Source organism: Tripterygium wilfordii, chromosome 5, assembly GCF_013401445.1.
Source record: "Tripterygium wilfordii isolate XIE 37 chromosome 5, ASM1340144v1, whole genome shotgun sequence".
Taxonomy (NCBI): domain Eukaryota; kingdom Viridiplantae; phylum Streptophyta; class Magnoliopsida; order Celastrales; family Celastraceae; genus Tripterygium; species Tripterygium wilfordii.
The window spans coordinates 8,219,746-8,240,934 of record NC_052236.1 but is presented as its reverse complement, the minus strand read 5'-3'; the positions used below and the strand labels follow the sequence as shown (position 1 = coordinate 8,240,934).

Genomic DNA, 21,189 nt, shown 5'->3' with positions numbered 1-21,189 from the left:
AAGTTTGTATTACATTCAACCAAGCCCACCGTCATGAAGAAATAAGACTAAGCCCACCCTCATGAAATAATAAAACTAAGCCCATTTAATTGTTATTTTTGGCACCTAAAGGCTAAAGCCCACTAGCCCACTAAGCCCAGCATTGCACATCGGCTTATATGGGCCATATATGATACCACTTACCAGAGGAGAAAGGCAAAACAAATTTGTTAGGAAGCCCATTGGGCTCTTACTAGGTTTGGGCCTGGTCTTGGGCTGTGTTTTGATTATCTGTTTGTGTAGTTTCTACGGATGGTTTGCAATGGAGTATATGTAACTTCGTTTGCCTTTGTTTATTTTGATCTAGAAAAAAAATTCCTCAATTTCAGTTTTAGGGTTTCTCTGTTCCGTAAGGTTCTTCCTATTGAGTCTGTTTGTTCAATAGAGAAGAGGGTATCTTATCATTGGTATCGAAGACAGGTTAGGGCTGTGTATGGTTTTAACTCGAAGACAGAAAGAAGTCATGGAAAAAGAGCTAGTCAAGGTGATGGAGAAGACGGAACAAAAGTTCCAAACCCTAGAGCAACAATTCGATTTAGGTTGTAGAAGGAGCAGCAGATGCAAAGGATAGTCGAGTTGGTGGCGGGTTTGGGTGCCAAGTTAGATGGCATTTCAGGCAGTACACACGGGATACTTGAGGAGACAGAGGTTAAGTAGAAGGAGAATCTACAAGATAGAGATCCAAGACCATCTCCAGAGGAGCTGAATCGTCGTGCGGAGATGGGCATACTTCGAAAGGGAACTCAAATGGACTTTCCAAAGTTTGATGGTGGTGATCGGTCAGATTGGGTCTATTTCGCCGAACAGTTCTTCGATCTCAATCAAACTCTTGTAGAGCTACGAATACGTTTCTCTTTCTTTTACCTCAGAGGAGAGGCACTACAATGGTTCAAATGGATGAACAAAACTGTCGTTTGGACAAGTTGGAAGCATTTTGCTCATGCTATTTCAACACGCTTTGGGCCGAGCCAATTTGAGGATTATGCTGAAATTTTAGCTAAATTGCGACAAACCGGCACAGTGAAAGAATTTCAGAGGGAATTGGAGAAATATGCCAATATGATGGAGGGTTTGCCTGAGTCCTTTTTAGTGAGCTACTTTGTGGGTGGACTAATTGATGAAATTCGCATGGAAGTTAAGGCTTTGCGACCTTCTATGCTAGTGTCGACGATCGGATTGGCTAGGTTGATGGAGGACAAGCTGAATTCGAGACGGGGTAAGACAGGGGCGCCGAAGTTCCCTGTGAGTTCTAATTCCAAGTTCCAGGGAAGGAAGACTTCAACTGCGGTACCACCAATTAAGTTGTTGACTCCTACGGAGATGGAAGAAAGGAAAAAGAAGTAGCTTTGTTGCAATTGTGATAAGAAATGGGTTACGGGGCATAAATGCAAGCAGAAGACGTTGTTTTCGTTACAGGAGAGTGTAGCAGAAATTGAGTTGATAGATAAAGAGGATTAGGAGCCCTTAACACCTTTGAAGGAATTGTCCGAAACTTGTGTGCCAAAAGCACTCCAAATTTCCCTTGCAACTTTAGGGGGTTCCACTACTCCACAAACGATGAGAGTCACTTTATATGTCAAGAATCAACCATTCACGGCTCTAATTGACTCCGGGAGCACACATAATTTCCTACATCCTCGTTTGGTGGCAAAGGCTGGATGTGCGTTACAAAATTGTGCAGATATGGAGGTTAAAATTACAAATGGGGGAAGTATGCAAAGCTCAGGATTCTGTTCAACAGTTCCCGTGCGAATTCAACAATATCAGGGTAAGGTTGATTTCTTCATTCTTAAGCTGGGAGGTTGTGATGCAATACTAGGAATGGCTTGGTTGAAGACTCTGGGGAAAGTGCTATGGGACTTTGATGAACGCCAAATGAGATTTGTGTCTAAAGGTATGGAAGTGTTGATCCTTGGTATAAATTCAAAACCTATTAAGATAATAGAAGCCCAACGTATAGAGAGACTTTTAAAGGGATCAGACCCTTTAGGGTTCGTGGTGACTCCGTTATTGCTAACTATCGTAGCTGATGGCGAAGTGGAGTTTAGGGAGTTAAAAAAAATTATTGAACCTGTAATTTCTACTGTTATTCAACGCTACCATACCATATTTGATGAACCTACAAAGCTGCCACTCCTACGAGCAATGAATCACAAAATTCCCCTGTTGCCAGGGTGTCCTCGGGTGAATGTTCGACCGTACCGATATGCTCATTTTCAGAAGACAGAAATTGAACGGTTAGTGTTTGATATACTAAAGGCTGGTACAATACGTCCCTCTAGCAGTCCTTTTTCCTCGCTAGCTCTTTTGGTTCGAAAGAAAGATGGGACATGGCGTTTATGTGTGGATTATCGAGCTCTTAATAATGTGACTGTCAAGGATAAATACCCAATTCCGGTCATTGATGAATTACTAGATGAACTCCATGGGGCCTCTATGCTTTCCAAGTTAGACCTTCGAGCGGGGTATCATCAAATCAGAGTTGATGATGCAGACATTCCTAAAACAGCTTTTCGAACTCACGATGGCCATTTTGAGTTTTTGGTAATGCCCTTTGGATTAACTAACGCCTTGGGTACATTTCAACAACTCATGAATGCTGTATTTCAGCCCTATCTTAGACAATTTGTGGTTGTGTTCCTAGATGATATACTAATATATAGCTCTTCTATGGAGCAACACTTACAACACTTGGAGTTAGTGTTTTCAAAATTACAGGAACACCATTTATTTGTGAAGGCCTCCAAGTGCAATTTTGGAGTGACACGGGTACACTACTTGGGTCATGTAATAATAGTAGAAGGAGTGGCAGCGGATCCAACTAAAATTCAGAGTATGATAGACTGGCCTTCCCCAACTTCCCTAACAGCTTTACGTGGCTTCTTGGGTTTGACTGGGTATTACCGTAAATTTGTTAAGGATTATGGAAAAATTAGTGCCCCCCTTACTGCTCTATTGAAGAAAGGAAGTTTTAGGTGGTCGAGTGAAGTTGAAGATGCGTTTAATATCTTGAAAGGCACTATGAGTAACACTCCAGTATTGATATTACCAAATTTTACTAAACCTTTCGCTCTGGAAACAGATGCTAGTGGGTCTGGGTTGGGTGCTGTGTTAACTCAAGGTGCTAGACCTATTGCGTTTGCTAGCAAACAGTTGGCTCCCAAGCATTTGGGGTTGTCTACATATGAAAAGGAGCTACTTGCGGTGGTGTTTGTAGTAAATAAATGGCGTTCGTATTTAATTGGGCACAAGTTCATTATTAAAACTGACCATGAGAGCATTAAACATTTATTGGGGTCTATAGCGCACACTCCTCTGCAACAAAAATGGATAACAAAGCTGTTGGGGTATGATTTTGAGATTGTCTATCGTTGGGGAGTGGAAAATTCGGTTACCGATGCGCTATCTCACATAGAGGGGTCTCAAAGTACTATAAATGCCTTATCTTTTGTAGAATCTAAATGGTTGGAGGAGTTGAAGAGTGATCTAGCAGAGGACCCCTGGGTGCTCGAAATGAAGAAGAAATTGCCAAACTCGTCATTTTTAGATAAGAACTACTCTGTAGAAGGCGGGCTTTTGAGATACAATGGTCGGTTGGTTCTTAGCCCTCATTCTCCTTGGAGGCAGAAGTTATTGTATGAATTACATGATAGTCCTCCAGCTGGTCGTGAGGGATATAATAAAACTATTCAAAGGGTTCTTCGAACTTTCTACTGGCTGGGTGTGCGCACCTTTGTAAGAAATTATATTGCTGATGTGACACTTGTCAAAGACAGAAGTATGAAACTATAAGTTCTCCTGGGTTGCTTCAACCTCTGCCTGTGCCAGAGGAAATCTGGTCTGAACTTACCATGGATTTTATTGAAGGACTACCTAGTTCGCAGGGGTATACAGTCATAATGGTGGAGGTTGATAGGCTATCTAAGGGTGCGCACTTTGCTGCCTTAAAACACCCTTTTACTGCTGTATTAGTGGCACAGGTCTTTACTGACATGGTTATCAAGCTTCATTGGGTGCCTAAGTCTATTGTCAGTGACAGAGATAAGGTGTTTGTGAGTAAATTCTGGTCCAAGTTATTCAGTTTACAAGGTACTCAGTTGCATCTGTGTTCGGGATACCACCCATAAACCGATGGACAATCAGAGGTAGTGAACCGTTGTCTTGAGACTTATCTACGATGTTTCTCAGGGCAATTCCCTAAGAAGTGGATCCGCTGGTTGGCGTGGGCGGAATATTGGTTTAATACTTCCTACCACAGTGGCACCAAGATGACTCCATATGAAGTTATATATGGCAAACCTCCTCCTACTTTGTTAGCTTATGAACATGGGATAGCTAAAGTAGAGGTTGTGGCTAGTGAACTGAAGAGAAGAGATCAACTACTGCGACGGTTGAAGTTGAATTTGACAGAGTCCCGGAATAGGATGAAACAACTTGCAGATAAACATCGCTCAAAACGGAGTTTCGAAGTAGGAGATTGGGTTTTTCTGAAGTTGCAACCATATAGACAGCAAACTGTGCAAAGGCGGGTTAACATGAAATTGTCTCCCATGTATTATGGGCCCTATGAAGTTGTAAAGAAAATCGGAATGGTGGCGTATAAACTTAAACTACCTGAGGGATCCCAGGTGCATCTAGTATTTCATGTCTCCTATCTCAAAAAGGTTATTGGCAAGAAAGTTATTCACGTGAAAGAGCTTCCGAAGTTTGATGAAGAAGGAGAGCTTCAACTCCAACCTTCGAGTTTTCTGGCGCAAAGGTGCGTTAAACACAGAGGAAGGGATAAACTGGAACTTTTGGTTCAGTGGGTAGGACTTCCAATGGAGGATGCGACCTGGGAAGAGGCTTCAAGGGTGTTTGACCTATTTCCCCACACACAATCTTGGGGACAAGATTGTTCTTCCAAGGACCAGGGAATGTTAGGAAGCCCATTGGGCTCTAACTAGGTTTGGGCCTGGTCTTGGGCTTTGTTTTGGTTATCTATTTGTGTAGTTTCTAAGGATGGTTTGCGATATAGTATATGTAACTTTGTTTGCCTTTGTTTATTTAGATCTAGAAAAAAAATTCCTCAATTTCTGTTTTAGGGTTTCTCCATTCCGTAAGGTTCTTCCTATTGAGTCCGTTTGTTCAATAGAGAAGAGGGTATCTTATCATTATGTTTAGGAAATTTTATCTACACACCACTAATCTACTATCTTTAAATCACTTTTAAATTTTTTTATAGTTTACGTAAGTATCCTTATATACAATGATATATTAACCCTTAAACTAATAATTTAAAATAAATAATTGAAAAAAGAAGAAGAAAAAGGGAATGGTAATTTTGAAAGCACGAGAAAAAAAATTGTCCCACGACAAACTGAAAGGAAAAAAATGGCAATCAAGGGATTCTGGAATTGAGCAAGAATCATGGTTAATGCAATCCATTACAAAAAAGCTAGAGCACAATGTGATTGATTCTACACACATCACATATCGGAGTTCTCCATCCCCACTAAATTTTCATCAGAATGCTCTTCTTCTTTTTTCATACAAATCGATGGGTTTACATAGATTTCAGAAGTCATTTTAAGAGAGATACGAATCTGGAATGTATAATCGGTCTGAGTAATTGTCTGGGCAATGTGCAGATTGGCAAGAGAGGGTGGGATTGAATTATGGTTTAGAGAGACAATATGTGTGTAAACTTAACAATAAAATTTTTAATATTTTACAAATCAAGGGTATAGTCATCTTTTTGCTATAATTTTTTTTTATAGACTTATAACTTTTTGGTGTAAACTTATCATGTTCAAAAAGTGGTGTAAAGATAGTATTTTTGTGATATGTAGATAAAATTTCCCGTTATGTTAATAGTCGAATTCAAAGCCATTATGCAGAAATTGAATCATGATTTGTGGCGGCTTCAGTTCTCTGTCTCATATGAATCAAATGATTCAGCCATTCATCTTATTTATTCTTTACCTATTTGTTTGGTTGTTTAATTTTTTTTTTAATTTTGAGATTCATTGGTTGTTCAAAGACTGTGTTGTGCACTTGTGCGGCCGTGGCCTGTCACATGTGTGTGGGAGTGTCTTGTATTATGAAAATTTTGATTTATTAGTGATTTGTTTTGTTTAATCCATAGATAATTCACTTGTATTAGTTAAACTATCAAAGGATTGCATTTGTGCATTCGTCCGGCATCCCACCAAAAGGAGGTGTTTTTCTCCTCTTTTATTTTTATTTTTTGGCTTTTGTATTGTCTGATTTTTGATGCTTTATGTGGTCTGAATCGTCTGATTTTTGAAACATGAAGATTGAAGAATATATGATAAATAATTGATAATTTTTAGTTGATAATTCTTGAGCATAATTGACTTGAGGAGAGCCCCCATAAGGTGGTGATCATTCTTCCAAGCAAAAGCACCTAGAAATCAACTTGATTGATCTCCCTTTAGATCTAGAACAACGACCTCGAATGTTAGATTATCATATTAATGTACAAGATGAAATCCCTAGAGCATATTTATAAAGGGGTCCTTGTCAATCTCATAACCACGATTTCCCACTAGAAACATTTGGGACACAACAAAGAAGATTTAATGTTGTTTACCGAATTTGCTACTTGGTTGGAGTACAAAGTATCTAAAGATGTTGCATATTATTTATGTTGCTATCTTTTCAAACAAGGTATTTGGCATCAAGCAAGTGGCGATCATTTTGTTAGTGAAGGACTTTCAAATTAGAAGAGAAGTGAAAAACTATATGTTCATGTGGGGGGTCCCAAAATGCTCATAACAAGGCTTGGGGAAAATGTCAAGCTTTTATGAATCAAAAGCAACATATTGAGAATTTGGTTTGTAGACAATGAGATAAAACTTAAGCTGAATATAGATTGTGTTCGAATACTACAATCGAGGTTGCTCAATATCTTTCATTACAAGGACTAGCATTCCATGGTCATGATGAAAGTGAAAGTTAAGATGATAGCCCAGGAAATTTTCTCCAACTTGTGAAGGCTTTTGGTAGAATTAATACGGAGGTCAAGGCAGTAAATTTAGAGAACGCTCCACATAAACAAAAGCTGATAGTTCCAGATATTCAAAAGGATGTTATAAGTGCGTGTGCAATGGAAACTATCAAAATAATTGTCAGTGATCTGGGTGATGCACATTTTTGTCTTATGGTTGATGAAGCCCGTGACATAGCAATGAAAGACCAAATGGTTGTGGTGATAAGATATGTAAATGGGAATGGACATGTGATGGAGCGTGAGCTCTTCTTAGGGGTTGAACATGTTACTGATACTAATGCCATGACACTTAAGCAACTATTGATGACTTCTATTGTAGATATGGACTAAGAATTTCTAGATTGCGAGGTCAATGTTATGACGGAGCCAGTAATATGCGTGGTCAATTTAATGAATTAAAAACATTGATAATGAATGAGAACCCTTGTGCATATTATATCCATTGCTTTGTTCACCAATTGCATCTAGCATTAATAGAAGTGGCAAGGAAGCATGATCATATTTCTTCACTATTTGATTTCATTGCTAGGGTGCTGAATGTGGTTGGCTCATCATGTAAACGACGGTCTATGATTAGAGAAAAACAAGTTGAGACAATTACCATGGCCCTCGAGATTGGGGAGATTTCAAGTGGACAAGGTTTAAATCAAGAAACTAGCCTCAAACATTATGGTGATACACATTGGAGCTCTCATTATATTACTTTACTCGGTTTGTGTAATATGTTTGGTGAAGTGATTGATGTCCTTGAAATCATTGAAAATGACGCTTTAAATGCAAGTCATCGAACAGAAGCACAATGTATAGCAGAGAGAACTTTATCATTTGAATTTGTTTTCAATCTCTTTTTGATGAGAAAAATATTAGCAATCACAAATGAGTTATCACAAGCTCTACAAAGAAAAGATCAAGGAATTTGGTGAAAATATCAAAGTATCAGTTTCAAGTTTTGAGATAGAGTGGGTGGAATTCTTTACTTGAAGATATGTCTTTTTTTGTATAAAACATGGAGTTGATGTTCCTTATATGGATGTTGTATATGTAACTCGAGGGCGAAGAAGACGTTATGAAGAAGAAATGAAAAACCTACATCATTATTGGGTTGAGACTTTTTACACTATGTTGGACATGCAACTAGGAGAATTGAATGCTCGATTTTCTGATTCTAATACTGAATTGCTCCTGTGTGGCTTGCTTGAATGCGTCTAATTCATTCTCTCATTTTGATAAGGAAAGTCTAATTTGGCTAGTTGAATATTATCCGAGAGACTTTTTTGAATTTAACAAGTGAAAGTTTAGTGATCAACTAGATACTTATATTGTTGATATGTGCATTAGCAATGATTTTGCTAACTTGAATGGAATTGGTGAGCTTGTTAGTAAAATGGTCGAAAACAGGAAGAAATAAAGTGTATCCTTTGGTAAACATGCTTCTAACATTGGCATTGATCTTGCAGTTGCTACTGCACTGTCGAGCGTGAATTTTTGACAATGAACATTATCAAGACTAAATTGCGCAATCGAATAAGTGATGAATGGTTGAGTGATAGCTTTGTTGTCTTTATTGAGAGAGAAATTTTTGATGGAATTGATAATGAAACGATTATGAAAAATTTTCAAAAGATGAAAACTTGACGAGGTCATTTGTAATCTGTAAGTCCATTATCGTTATAATACATGATTTTCTGTCTACTTTTTGTTGGCATTGTTATGTTATTTTTTAATTATTTTTGATTTAGGAATCAAGAACCCCATGCCCCCTTATTCCATTTCCTGGATCCACCATTGCTTGGGTTTGATTGGCACCAAATCCACCACCCCATCAAACACCGACGTGAACGATCGTTCACAAACTACGAATCAGGCTTAGAGGTGGTGGCAACAGTGCTGTAGTGGTTAGGGTTTAGAGACGAAATTGGGGGACCACTACACCCTTGTTGCGGGTGGCGATTGGCCGAGATTGGACACCATTCCTGCATGAATCTATGCAGAGCACACAATCTTTCTCTCGAGGGTAACGATTTCCTTCATGAATCTGTTCGGTTTAGGAAGGGGGAGGTTTTCCATAGGTTTATTTTTTGTTCTTAAAAAAATTGGTTATGTCCACGTGTCACACCCTGTTTTGGGTGGGGTCGTGAGATATGAAAAATACACATACAAATTAGACAGACATGGAGCAACATTATAGAATAATGACGCCAACTTGCACAACAACAACAATGGTCCTAAAGAGGACTCCAATGGCATTAAGCCTCCAGAAACATAATTCAATACTACTATAGTAATTAAGACCTCAATGGTCCACATCAAACAGATGCAACAAAACAATTCACTTAATCAGAATGCTAGACCTCAGTGGTCAATATCACAGCGGAAACAAAACAATAGCTCAAGTCAAAGGTGACTGAGTCATACATAAAGTGCAACAATTTAAAATGTTTAACAATCCTAACTAAAGGTAAGGAAATAGACATCTAGTAAACACGGGCTACACCACACTGTCACGCCTTCGGCAGCCGATCATGAACATTTTCCTGACCTGAGGGGGAAAAAGGAAAAGAAAGAAAAGAAGGCATGAGCGAAAGGCCCAGTAGGGAAATAAAAATAGAACGATAAACAACGAGGTATAGAAATACAATACCAGAAGGAACCGTACTAGATTCGGGCCCTATAAAGATTGATAGCGCTCAAAGTGCCAAGAGAGTATAAACATGGCACATAACAACAATGAATATGGATAAATGGTTACAAGATACAATATCCAATATGCATCAATGAATATAATTTACAACATACATATACATTTAAAATATTGTATATATTTAAAACAACATGTGGAACAATTGAGGCACACCGAATGCCGAAGCACTCGTTGACCAAGTATATATAAGTACACGTAAGGTCACAATCACACACAAGGGAGGATCCATTTAAGGAAAGTGTACTCCCAAACAACAAGGATATCCGGACACCTAAACCGGTAGTGGGTTGTACACCCCACACCGAACAATGTGATACAAGAACAACACAACCAACAATTGTCCACAAAACTTGGCTCAATATATGCCACATTACAATACAGTTCAAAACATTTACCAATGATATAATTTTTTATATCATTACAAGAATTGACTTTAACAACAACAATACAACTAAGTTGTACCCAAAACAGTTTACAATACAATTTTCTAAAATCCAATCTTGCGGTCCAATAAACTCGGGATCCTCCTAGGAGTCGCACAATGTCCAGGTCGAAGCCCTGACGTCACTCCCGAACTCCTCATCCATTTAACTCCACAAGGGTGTAAAATATGTAAAATATTGGGTTTAAATAAATTGACAATTTTCCTCTTTAATGCATTAAAAGTATTTGATATGAATAAAAATATTTATGCAATATCTTTGTTACAAAAAAAATTATAGTCAAACATGATGGATGCAAGACGGTCTAAGCCCACAACAATGGCTTAGGCCACAACAACATGTCCATGGAGGAAGACAAAGAATAATAGAGGCCAACAATTATCCATGGACAACAATCAAACAATTGTAGGAACAAGGAATTGAAGAATTTAGGAGGTTCCTACAATGATTCAATACAAGGCATAAAAGAAATTATTAAAGAGCGTAGAAGTTTTCCCTACAAGGATTAAATTCAAGATATACAAAGAATTATTAAAGAGGGTGGTAGTTTCCCTACAATTAATACAAGGCATAGAAGGAATTATCAAGGCGGGTAGAAGTTTCCCTACCTCTTGTAGACACACTTCACAAGCTTAAGCAACACGCGTCAAGTATTATCCAATGAACCAATCCTATGAAAATTAACATAATATGACTTAATTTATCAAGCCTAGTATCAATTTAATAAAACCCCTATTTTTATTTAACTTAACACTCATATATAAGTTTTTACCTTAAGTTGCCGAAGAGTGATCGACTCTTGCCTAAGCAATTAAAGGCTATTTCAAGTCATTTTTGGTAGTTTGAATGGAAGATAAAAACTGGTTACAAAGTGCCCGAACCTAGTGGCTTGAATTAGCCAAACTTCACACAAAATTCTCTTCTTAATTGGCAAATCTGTAGTGGACACGAAGGAGCTGATTGAGCCAGCTATGGAGCAGCAAATATAGAGGAAAACATGGAAAAAAAAATAAGAGGAAGGTGCTTACCAACAAGTAAAACAGGGGCTGCTCTTTGTAGTCCAATTTAGTGGGTTTTTCTAGAGTTAAAAGGGAGACTAAGAAGAGAGTGATTTTTCGGAAGTAAGAAGAGAATGGGTTTCGGGAGTTATAAGGAAGAATAAGAAGAGAATGGACAAGTAGGGTTAAGTTGGAATTGACCTTTTTACCATTCTATTTAAAATCAAATCCCTAAATTTCCCATGTCCACATATATATTTGTATATTTTATTTTTCACACAATATAAACTCTTTATTTATTTATTTATTTTTTTTCCAAAGAATTTCAAAAGTAAAACCTTTAGAATACATGGTTCAATGCATATTATAATACTACTATGGACACTTGTCCGTTTTAACGGGTCCCAAAAATACGTGATATTACAACACGTGGAATCAAGAATTGGGTAGTCAACCCACAACATAGACAATTCTAATGCCACAAACTGAGAAAACCTGTCTGAATGATCAATTTGAAACATTTTTATTTTTGAGAGACTAAATTAAAACATTTCAAATAAGAATGTGCAAACACTACACCAGAATCACCTTTTACCAACAATTATTTACCGGCATTTATGTCATTCGCCGTTATAACATTATAATGTGTCATTTTGAGATACTTTATCTTGACCCATGTCAGACCGTTTAGGATGCTGTTTCATTTTCTAAGTGGCGCGCTAAATATTTCGTTCCCTCTTTTTATTTGGCTTCCAAAACAAATTTTCTAAACAAACTTCACCTCCTTCCAAAACCTAATTTCCCAAACAAATTTCTCGTGTGTCAAAATGGGTTCTCGTCATCCTTTGTCAAACCTACCTATCATGAAAATAGTTCCACTTTACACCTCCGTCAGGCATCTGCGGCGACGAAGGTGAAGAAACAGACGTCGTTGTCTTGTCGGCGTCGTTTGCTGCCCGCTTTGAGATCTTTGGCTTCACACATCGTCTGTAGATCGCGGTGACGAAGGCAACAAAGGGCCCATCGTTTTCTTTTATCCGATTGGTGTTGAGCAAGCTCTGGTAAGACATGCAACAACAATTTTGTTATTTGAGTTTTTAGTTTGATTTATCCTTTTCTAGATCGGTGTTGTGCAAGCTCGACTTGCTTAGATTCGGGTGTTGAATCCTAATTAATTTTCGATCTGAGTTTCAAATTGTGGATAAACGTCCACATTATCAATTAATTTGTTTAATTAATAATTAAGGATAATATCTAGTTGGATATTAATCAAATTAAGTATTTGATTTTTGAATGGTATTATCCTGAAAGATTTGATAGACTTCTAATCAAATTAGAAGACATCAATTCTTATCCCTTATGAGCCTATAAATAGAGGGTTAGTCCTTTGTATTTCACACACCAAATAATATACGTAAACGCTCTCTCTCTCAAACTCCGATCTTCCGCCTACGTGATCAAGGCTAGTTAGGGTGTGAATAGTGGGAGGACTCTGGTAGCGATCCCCGAGTCCAGACGTGTTCATAGATCCGTGTTAGTCACTAACGTGCCAACGGTAAGCGACGTGGAACTAAGCAGCTCGATCCGTGAATCTGCGCTACAACAGGTATTCCGCTGCGTAATGATACATATGTATGTATATGTGTATTTTTTTCCAACATTGGTATCGGAGCCTGTTCATTCAGTTCCCGTATTTATAGGTTTTAATCATCAATTGATTAAATTGATTTTAATCTTATGATTTTGTGTAAATCGAGTTTTTTTTTATTATAAAAACGAAAAGTGTTGGTTTAGCTCTCAATAGATCCAGTGCTGTTATGATGAGCCCATGATGCACCAAGCCCGTTATCCTTCCACTGCTAAGAGCGGGAGGTAATCATTGCTCTGTGCGGCCAGGCCTATGGTTGCAATTTATTTACTCACCCACCCATTCCAAGTTGGGAGTTGGGCCATGTGGCTTGGGCGAAGGCCCATGGTTGCTTGGTCCTTAGAGAGGAGGGAACAAAGACTAATGGGCTATATATGTATTATATATATATATATATGAAAAATGGGCTTAGTCCTAATTTGGACTTTAAAGTTTATTTGGGCTAGAATAAAGATTATGTCTTTATAAGAAATCCTAAAAATATGTTTTTTGGACTTAAATCCATGTTTTAAGTAAACTTATATTACAAATGTGTTTTCCCGTTGATCCATGTTTATTTTTATTTTTTTTTGATATTTTTGTGATATCTTAAATTAATTGATGACTCACATGATTTTATTAATTGTGTGCTTGGTGTTTGTGATTATAAATCATATTTTTTTTATTGCGTGATTAATAATTCATTTGTTGGATTATAATTAGGATTTTAATTGTGATTAAATTCATTCGTTGAATTATGATCTACATATATGTTATGCATTTATTATTTGGGCAATCTTTGTTAGTGACAAAACGTTATTAGCAATGTCTAGAAAAATTCTGTCAAGGAAAGAGGTTACTTAATTGTGCGCCGTATTAAACGGAAGGCCCCCTCTTTCCTGGGAATAATCTGGTTGCTAAATTTGTTAGTCCCTAACTTAGAAAGCTCACAAAGTTTTTATTTGTGCTATGTGTGTAATAATCCTCATAATATATCTATTATAAGTTTAGTGCTTATAATAATAAATTTATGTGCAATATTGCTTACATATTATATTGTTAATATGATGGATCATAAAGATTCGTTCTTTGATTATTGATTGATGAAATATGAAGGTTAAATGATTTTTCCTTTGATTGTGGGTGATGACTTGAGCATAATGATTTTTCGATCTCGCATTTTTAGGAAAATTATTTGATTTTTATATTTGAAGTTGATAAATTGTGCCTTATTAAAATCCAACCTTCGTTTACTTTTGTAGTAATGGCCTCGAAAAATGTTATTGTTGACCTTAATAAAGGAGAAAAGTTAACTGGATCTGAAAATTATGATGTGTGGAGGAGGAAGATTCAGTATCTTCTCAACGAGCAAGAAGTGCTCGAGACCTTGGAGATGGCCATGGTGCCACCCGAAGAAGGTAACACTGTCCAGCACCGCCGTGATAAGGAAGCCTATGACAATTGGGTCAAAAAGGATCGTTGTGCACGGTTCACAATGCTTAGTGCTATGCAAAATGACCTAATTGGTGATTTTGAGGATTGCACTACGGCTCAGGCCATGTGGAATGAGCTCAAAATAAAGTTTGGGCAAACCAATGCCACTAGACTTCGTGCCTTGAACCTCAAATTCAATGAGTATACATTGCTCCCAAATCACACAATGCCCGAGCATCTTCGTGCAATGAAGGGCATGATTAAGGATTTGAGGAATGCTGGTGTTGAGCTCAGTGATGAGCAACAGGTGTTGGCCGTGATCCGTTCCTTGCCAGACCCTGAGTGGGCCCACATGAAGCAATTGATGACTCACTCAGAGAATATCAAGACCTTCGATGATATTTCCCGTCACCTTGAGCTAGAAGCTGATTGCAAAGCTACTACCAAGAAAGTGGCCTTAGTGGCCAACGCTCCCAACAAACCCAGAAATGGGTATAAGGGAAAAGGAGGAGGGAAAAAGAAGCAATGGAAAGGTCACGGGCCTAAAGGCAAGAAGATTGAGAAGCCAAAGCCCAAGAAGAATGTAGCTAAGATGAAGTGCTACAACTGTGGGCAAAAGGGACACCTGGCCAGAAACTGTTCTGAGCCTAAGAAGGTAGTTCCTCAATTGATTTCTGTCAATGTTTGTTCTTATGCATTAGTTGCTAACTCCATTCCTGATTGGATTTTGGATACAGGAGCGAACAAACACATAGTTCGTGACAGACAGGGCTTTGTGGATTTTCACCGAATCCCAACTGGAACTCAGTATGTCTATCTGGGAAATAATGGACAAGTGGAGATTTTGGGATGCGGTTCCTATCAACTTAGATTGTTAGGGGGTCGCAATTTAATCCTACATGATGTTCTGTATTGTCCAACCTTTTGGTGTAACCTTTGCTCTGTGCTAGCTTTATTGCCTTTAGGTTATTCTTTTCATTTTGAGAACAATGTTGTTGACATGTTTTATGATAATAAATTGTTCTTTAATGGACAACTTGTCAATGGTTTCTTTAAGTTAAATTTGGATTATTATAATGCCGCTTCTTCTTCTTCTACACTTGTTACTTTCCCTAAAATAGATGGTATGTTATGGCATGCTAGACTTGGCCATATTGGTCAAGAAAGAATGGCTAGATTAGCCAAAGCGGGCCTATTGGGCTCGCTTGAAAAAGTCAATCTCCCTATGTGTGAGAATTGTCTAATGGGAAAGGCATCAAGAAAGCCTTTTGGTAAGGCTCTTAGGGCCTCTCATCCATTGAAGTTAGTCCACTCAGACATCTGTGGGCCTATGAATGTTAAAGCCCGACATGGAGCGTCGTACTTCATAACATTTATAGATGATTATTCATGATTCGGGTATGTGTACCTGCTTACCCATCGACATGAAGCATTAGAATGCTTCAAACGCTTTGTTGCGGTAGTCGAAACTCAACAAGAGAGAAATTTGAAAACTCTCCGAACTGATAGGGGACGTGAATATCTGTCCGATTCCTTTAAACTTCTATGTGAAACTAAAGGAATTAGTAGGCAACTTACAATTCCTGGGACACTGCAACAAAATGGTGTAGCGGAACGTCGAAACAGGACTTTGTTGGACATGACTAGGTCAATGATGGCTCAAGCCAATCTCCCAATAAGTTTTTGGGGCGATGCACTGCTTACGGCAGCATACATACTTAATCGTGTTCCAAGTAAGTCTGTGCCTACTACTCCCTATGAACTCTGGAATAAAAGGAAACCAGAGTTAGATCATCTGCGCCCATGGGGCTCAGCAGGATATGTTTACTCTACCTCCCATAAGTATGGGAAGCTTGGCCCAAAGGCTAACAAAAAGGTGTTCATCAGATATCCTGAACACTCAAAAGGGTATGTGATGTATGGTGAACATCCTGATGGGGGTATGACAGAGACAGAATCCAGAGATGTGGAATTTTTAGACAATAAATTCCCAAGCATTGGTGATATCCGTAAAGAATTAGAATTGTATGAGTTACAGTCTGAGGAATCTTCTACTATCTCTGGCGAGGAGAGGGAATTAGAACGTCCTTCTCAGACAATCGCCATAGATAGTGGGAGTGATGAAAACTCCTTGCGGAAGAGTCAACGTGGAAACATTCCTCGTCGACATTTTGGAGTTGAAGGACATGCGTTGTTATGCTCTATGTTAGATGTAGATGAGCCAGCTTCAAACAAAGAAGCACTTCAATCACCTGCTTGCAATGATTGGTTAGCTGCCATGAACGATGAGATGGAGTCAATGGCAAAGAACCAAGTTTGGGACTTGGTTGACCTTCCACCAGGCCGAAAGGCCATTGGCAATAAGTGGGTCTTAAAAGTAAAAAGGAAGGCCGATGGCTCAATTGACAAGCATAAAGCCCGACTTGTAGCGAAAGGCTATACCCAAATGGAGGGTATAGACTACGAAGAGACTTTTTCTCCTGTGGTGAGATTTGTCTCTATTCGCTCGATCCTAGCACTAGTAGCTCATTTAAATTTGGAGCTACACCAGATGGATGTTAGGACAGCTTTCTTAAATGGGAAGCTGGATGAGGAGATCTATATGGATCAACCTTTTGGTTTTGTGGTAGAAGGACAAGAAGGCAAAGTGTGCCGTCTTAAAAAATTCATATATGGTCTCAAACAATCATCTAGACAATGGTATCTCAAGTTCCATGAAGCAATTTTGTTGGCAGGCATGGATATGATTGAAGATGACCATTGTGTATATGTCAAAAGGACAGGAGAAGATTTTTTGATCATGTCTCTGTACGTAGATGACATTTTACTTGCTGGGAATAATATGGGGATGATTAATACCATGAAAGATTGGCTATCCTCCGTTTTTTGAAAAGAAGGATATGGGTGAGGCTAACTATGTGCTTGGCGTCAAGATCATGAGGGATAGATCCAAAAGAATTCTTGGTTTGTCTCAAGAAAATTATATTAAGAAAATTTTGGAGAAGTTCCGCATGCATCAATCAAAGCCCGTTGATACCCCTGTTGAAAAAGGTCGATATTTATCACTTGATCAATGCCCTAAGACATACGAAGAAAGAAATAGGATGAGCAAGGTTCCCTATGCCAGTGCAGTTGGATGTCTGATGTACGCTATGTTATGTACTCGTCCTGACATCTGTTTTGCAGTTGGCCTAGTGAGCCGATATCAAAGTAATCCAGGTCTTACCCACTGGGAAGCCGTGAAAAGAATATTTCGTTACCTTCGTGGAACCACATATCTAATCCTCTGCTATGGTGGAGGAAACCTAAAACTAACTGGATTCAGTGACGCTGATTGGGCCAGTGATAGAGACGAAAGAAAATCCACTTCTAGATATGTGTTTATCCTTGGTGGAGGAGCAATATCTTGGTGTAGCAAAAAGCAGAGCTGCATCGCTCTATCAACAATGGAAGCTGAATACGTTGCATGTTCAGCTGTAGTCCAGGAGGCCGTCTGGTTAAGGCGTTTTTTACGACATCTCGAGGCTACCTCTCAGATTGAAAAGCCTGTCGAGATTTTCTCCGATAGCATGGCCGCCTTGGAGTATGCAAAGAATCCCAAGTATCATGGGAAGACAAAGCATATTGATATCCGTTATCATAATATCCGACTTATGGTCAACCAGAAAGAGGTTAACCTTAAACACATTCCCACCAAAGAGATGGTAGCTGACCCATTAACAAAAGCAATACCTAGAGATTTGTTTTCTTTTCATGTTAGAACAATGGGTCTACGAAGACTCTAGTTATGTAAAGGGTATTTATTGGATTCTCATTTTTTTTATGAAATAAAATGAAGTGTTATTCATAATATGTTTATGTTTATTACACCATAAATTTAGGCACAATTTAATGTCACAAGGCTATGATCTCCTTACTCACACGGGGAATAATTCTATCACCTGCGTGGTTGGCAGAAAGAGACAAGAAGCCTAGTTGTCACTTAAGTAGTGACATGAGTGGTTTATTTTTGCATAAGTTGCTTAATTTATACGTCGCCTCAGTAAGTCTGAGATGAGACTATTTCTATAGTCGAATGTGTGATTAATCACCACATATAAGCCTTACGAAAGCCGGACAAAATGTATAAGTTGACATTTTAAGTTGGATGATTGTGTAGCATCTATGAAAAATCCGTATGATGTTTAAGCTAGTGACATCCCATCAAGTGGGAGCTTCATCATAGCATGTAATATGTTTTTATATGTGCTAAGTCGACCACTTCAGGAGTGACATGAAAAACACCTTATCTGTCACTGTGTGAGCCTTGAAAATTATTTATACTCTTATGACTTAAGACTATATCATGTAGTTGGAGTTTGAAGTGTTTTCTTAGCTGTGTCATACACGGCCATGAATATTGTTACGGTCGAATGAGGCACAACTAGAAAATATTAAAACAATGACGAATTGATATGAGTCATTAAGGAAGATTGTTTGATAACATACCTTATAGTAAAAATCCATAGCCCGGGCGATCACAAATTGTTTTAGCAACAAAGTGATCATGGATGAGTATTTGTACCTGTGTGGAAATCAAGCACTGTTCAGAGATTATTCTCAAAAAGTGTTGAAAGTGTTTGGTTTGGTGTGGTCAAACTGTCTAGAGCATAGACGAACTATATCTATATGATATGTTACACTAGTTAGGTGGTAACTTAGTGTAACTGTTCAACCGAGTGTTGAATCTTCTTCGTCTGGTCGCACACCCTACTGCCTGTACAACGTTTGAGAAAGAGTCCTATGTGGACGAGTGGGAGATGTGGATAAACGTCCACATTATCAATTAATTTGTTTAATTAATAATTAAGGATAATATCTAGTTGGATATTAATCAAATTAAGTATTTGATTTTTGAATGGTATTATCCTGAAAGATTTGATAGACTTCTAATCAAATTAGAAGACATCAATTCTTATCCCTTATGAGCCTATAAATAGAGGGTTAGTCCTTTGTATTTCACACACCAAATAATATACGTAAACACTCTCTCTCTCAAACTCCGATCTTCCGCCTACGTGATCAAGGCTAGTTAGGGTGTGAATAGTGGGAGGACTCTGGTAGCGATCCCCGAGTCCAGACGTGTTCATAGATCCGTGTTAGTCACTAACGTGCCAACGGTAAGCGACGTGGAACTAAGCAGCTCGATCCGTGAATCTGCGCTACAACAGGTATTCCGCTGCATAATGATACATATGTATGTATATGTGTATTTTTTTCCAACACTAATTAAGCGTTTGTTCTGCCTGATTTTGGTGAAGCTTATCTATGATTCGCAGTTTTGGGATTGCTTAGGGCTTTCCTTTTGCTTGTTGTGCTCTGACGCTTTATTAACAAAATTGCTCTGGAAATGTTTATCTTTGTTCTGGATATGTTTTGATTTTGCTCTGGAATGAAGTATAGTTACTACAATTTGTTTTCTTTTTAATTTATTTTATAGGTAACACCTTGTACAAAGTAGTGCAGGGATCTCTGTGATTCATCACCGGTATTTTTTTTTACTAAATCAAATGATAATAGACAATGTGTTTGCACTTTCTTATAATCTGATTTAGTTCTTTAGTTTTAATAGTGATGTATACTACGATTAAACATATTATTTAACATTGCTTAGTTGTATCTTTAAAATTTTCAAAACTGTCTAGTAGATTGCAATGGTGCAATGTAGACGTTTGCGTAAAACAACTATTGAGGTGCAGCCACAATCTAATGTGGATGTTCAACGTGAGCATCAGATCCTATCCAAAGAGCACATGGAACACAACACTGATCATCTTCCTATGCAATCTGAACATGATTCTCGCAGTCAGCCAATTACAGACACAATGATCCATGGGTCTCCTACAAATAGTAATGGTATCGTTGATTTCAATTGTGTTCTGATACTATGCATTGTGTTCCATTACTATGCTTCTGAGTTTTCAATTATTTTATATAATGCAGTAGTTTTAGAAAGAAATCTTTTGACTGGTAATGAAGTGTGGACTAAAAAACAATTAATGGATATGCTCTGTTTCACAAAGACTTACTGTTCCAGCTTTGCTAGTAGTTTATATATTTGCTGGCATGATTTCCAATTACTTTCTGTCATCATCTGATATATATCTTATTTGATGTGCTTTATATTATTTAAGAACACTCAGCATCGATGAACAAAAGAGGTCCTACTTTACTTTCTGACATCTTTAGCCGGCCTTTATCTGAAAGAGTCTTTGTGGACTTTAACAAGCGTGGATGAGCTATTGGACGTGAAGGGCGTGTACTTGCTAGTTTTTTGGGAATTATTGCAAGGGAACCAATTATGTCTCCTCTAACTGTTGAACATTGGAGGCTTTTCCAAGACATGAAAAAAAGAAACTACTAAATTTTGTCAAGGTAAAATCAAAATTTTGCTCCTACAAGAATATTTGAATCCATAGTAGTTCTAATTTTTCCCTATATATATATATATTGCTTCATTTTCCTGTATAGTTGAATCAATATTTGAATACTTTATTCCAGTAGGTATATTTGTCTGTACTTTGAAGCTTGAACTATCATGAACCATAAAAATAAAAATAAAAATAAAAAAAGAAGAAGAGGTATGATTGTGCCAAAAACCACTGGTGAGTCTCTTTACTTTTTTCTTATCTACTTCTCTGCTGATCGTGATTGCCACTGGTGTGCCAAAAACCTTCATATCAGTCAAGAGACTCAAGACCAGCTCCTTTTCTTTTATATTGAGTGATTGTGTTTGTGGAAATACAAGACACATAGGCTACTAAAATAAGTCACTCAAGACCAGTTCTTTTTCTAAATTTTTTATTCTTTTCCTTAGTTTATGGCTACTAGTTTCTAAGCTTTATTTGTCTTGTGCAAGGAAAATTTTCAATCCCTCCCCATGGTCTAAAATG

General features: G+C 37.9%; 1 protein-coding gene and 1 long non-coding RNA gene across 3 annotated transcripts; one reads left to right on the top strand and one right to left on the bottom strand.

The window, feature by feature from the left end:
* Positions 1–9,369: 9,369 nt before the first annotated feature.
* Positions 9,370–11,351, bottom strand: LOC119999031. The gene is made up of 4 exons (XR_005468334.1): positions 11,227–11,351; positions 10,971–11,134; positions 10,807–10,869; positions 9,370–9,593 (listed from the first exon to the last, which is right to left on the bottom strand). It is a non-coding gene; the product is annotated as an uncharacterized LOC119999031 (long non-coding RNA).
* Positions 11,352–11,958: 607 nt separating this feature from the next.
* On the top strand, positions 11,959–20,700 carry LOC119998425. Of its 2 annotated transcripts, none has more exons than XR_005468244.1 (2): positions 11,959–12,257; positions 20,431–20,700. XR_005468244.1 is itself a non-coding variant. In XM_038845755.1 (2 exons), exons 1-2 carry the CDS (start codon positions 19,951–19,953, stop codon positions 20,532–20,534), a joined length of 306 nt encoding a protein of 101 aa, XP_038701683.1. In that variant the 5' UTR covers positions 19,919–19,950; the 3' UTR covers positions 20,535–20,700. The 2 variants fall into 2 exon arrangements, 1 of the variants encoding a protein (XP_038701683.1); XM_038845755.1 differs by lacking the exon at positions 11,959–12,257 and adding an exon at positions 19,919–20,152.
* The last annotated feature ends 489 nt before the right edge of the window (positions 20,701–21,189 follow it).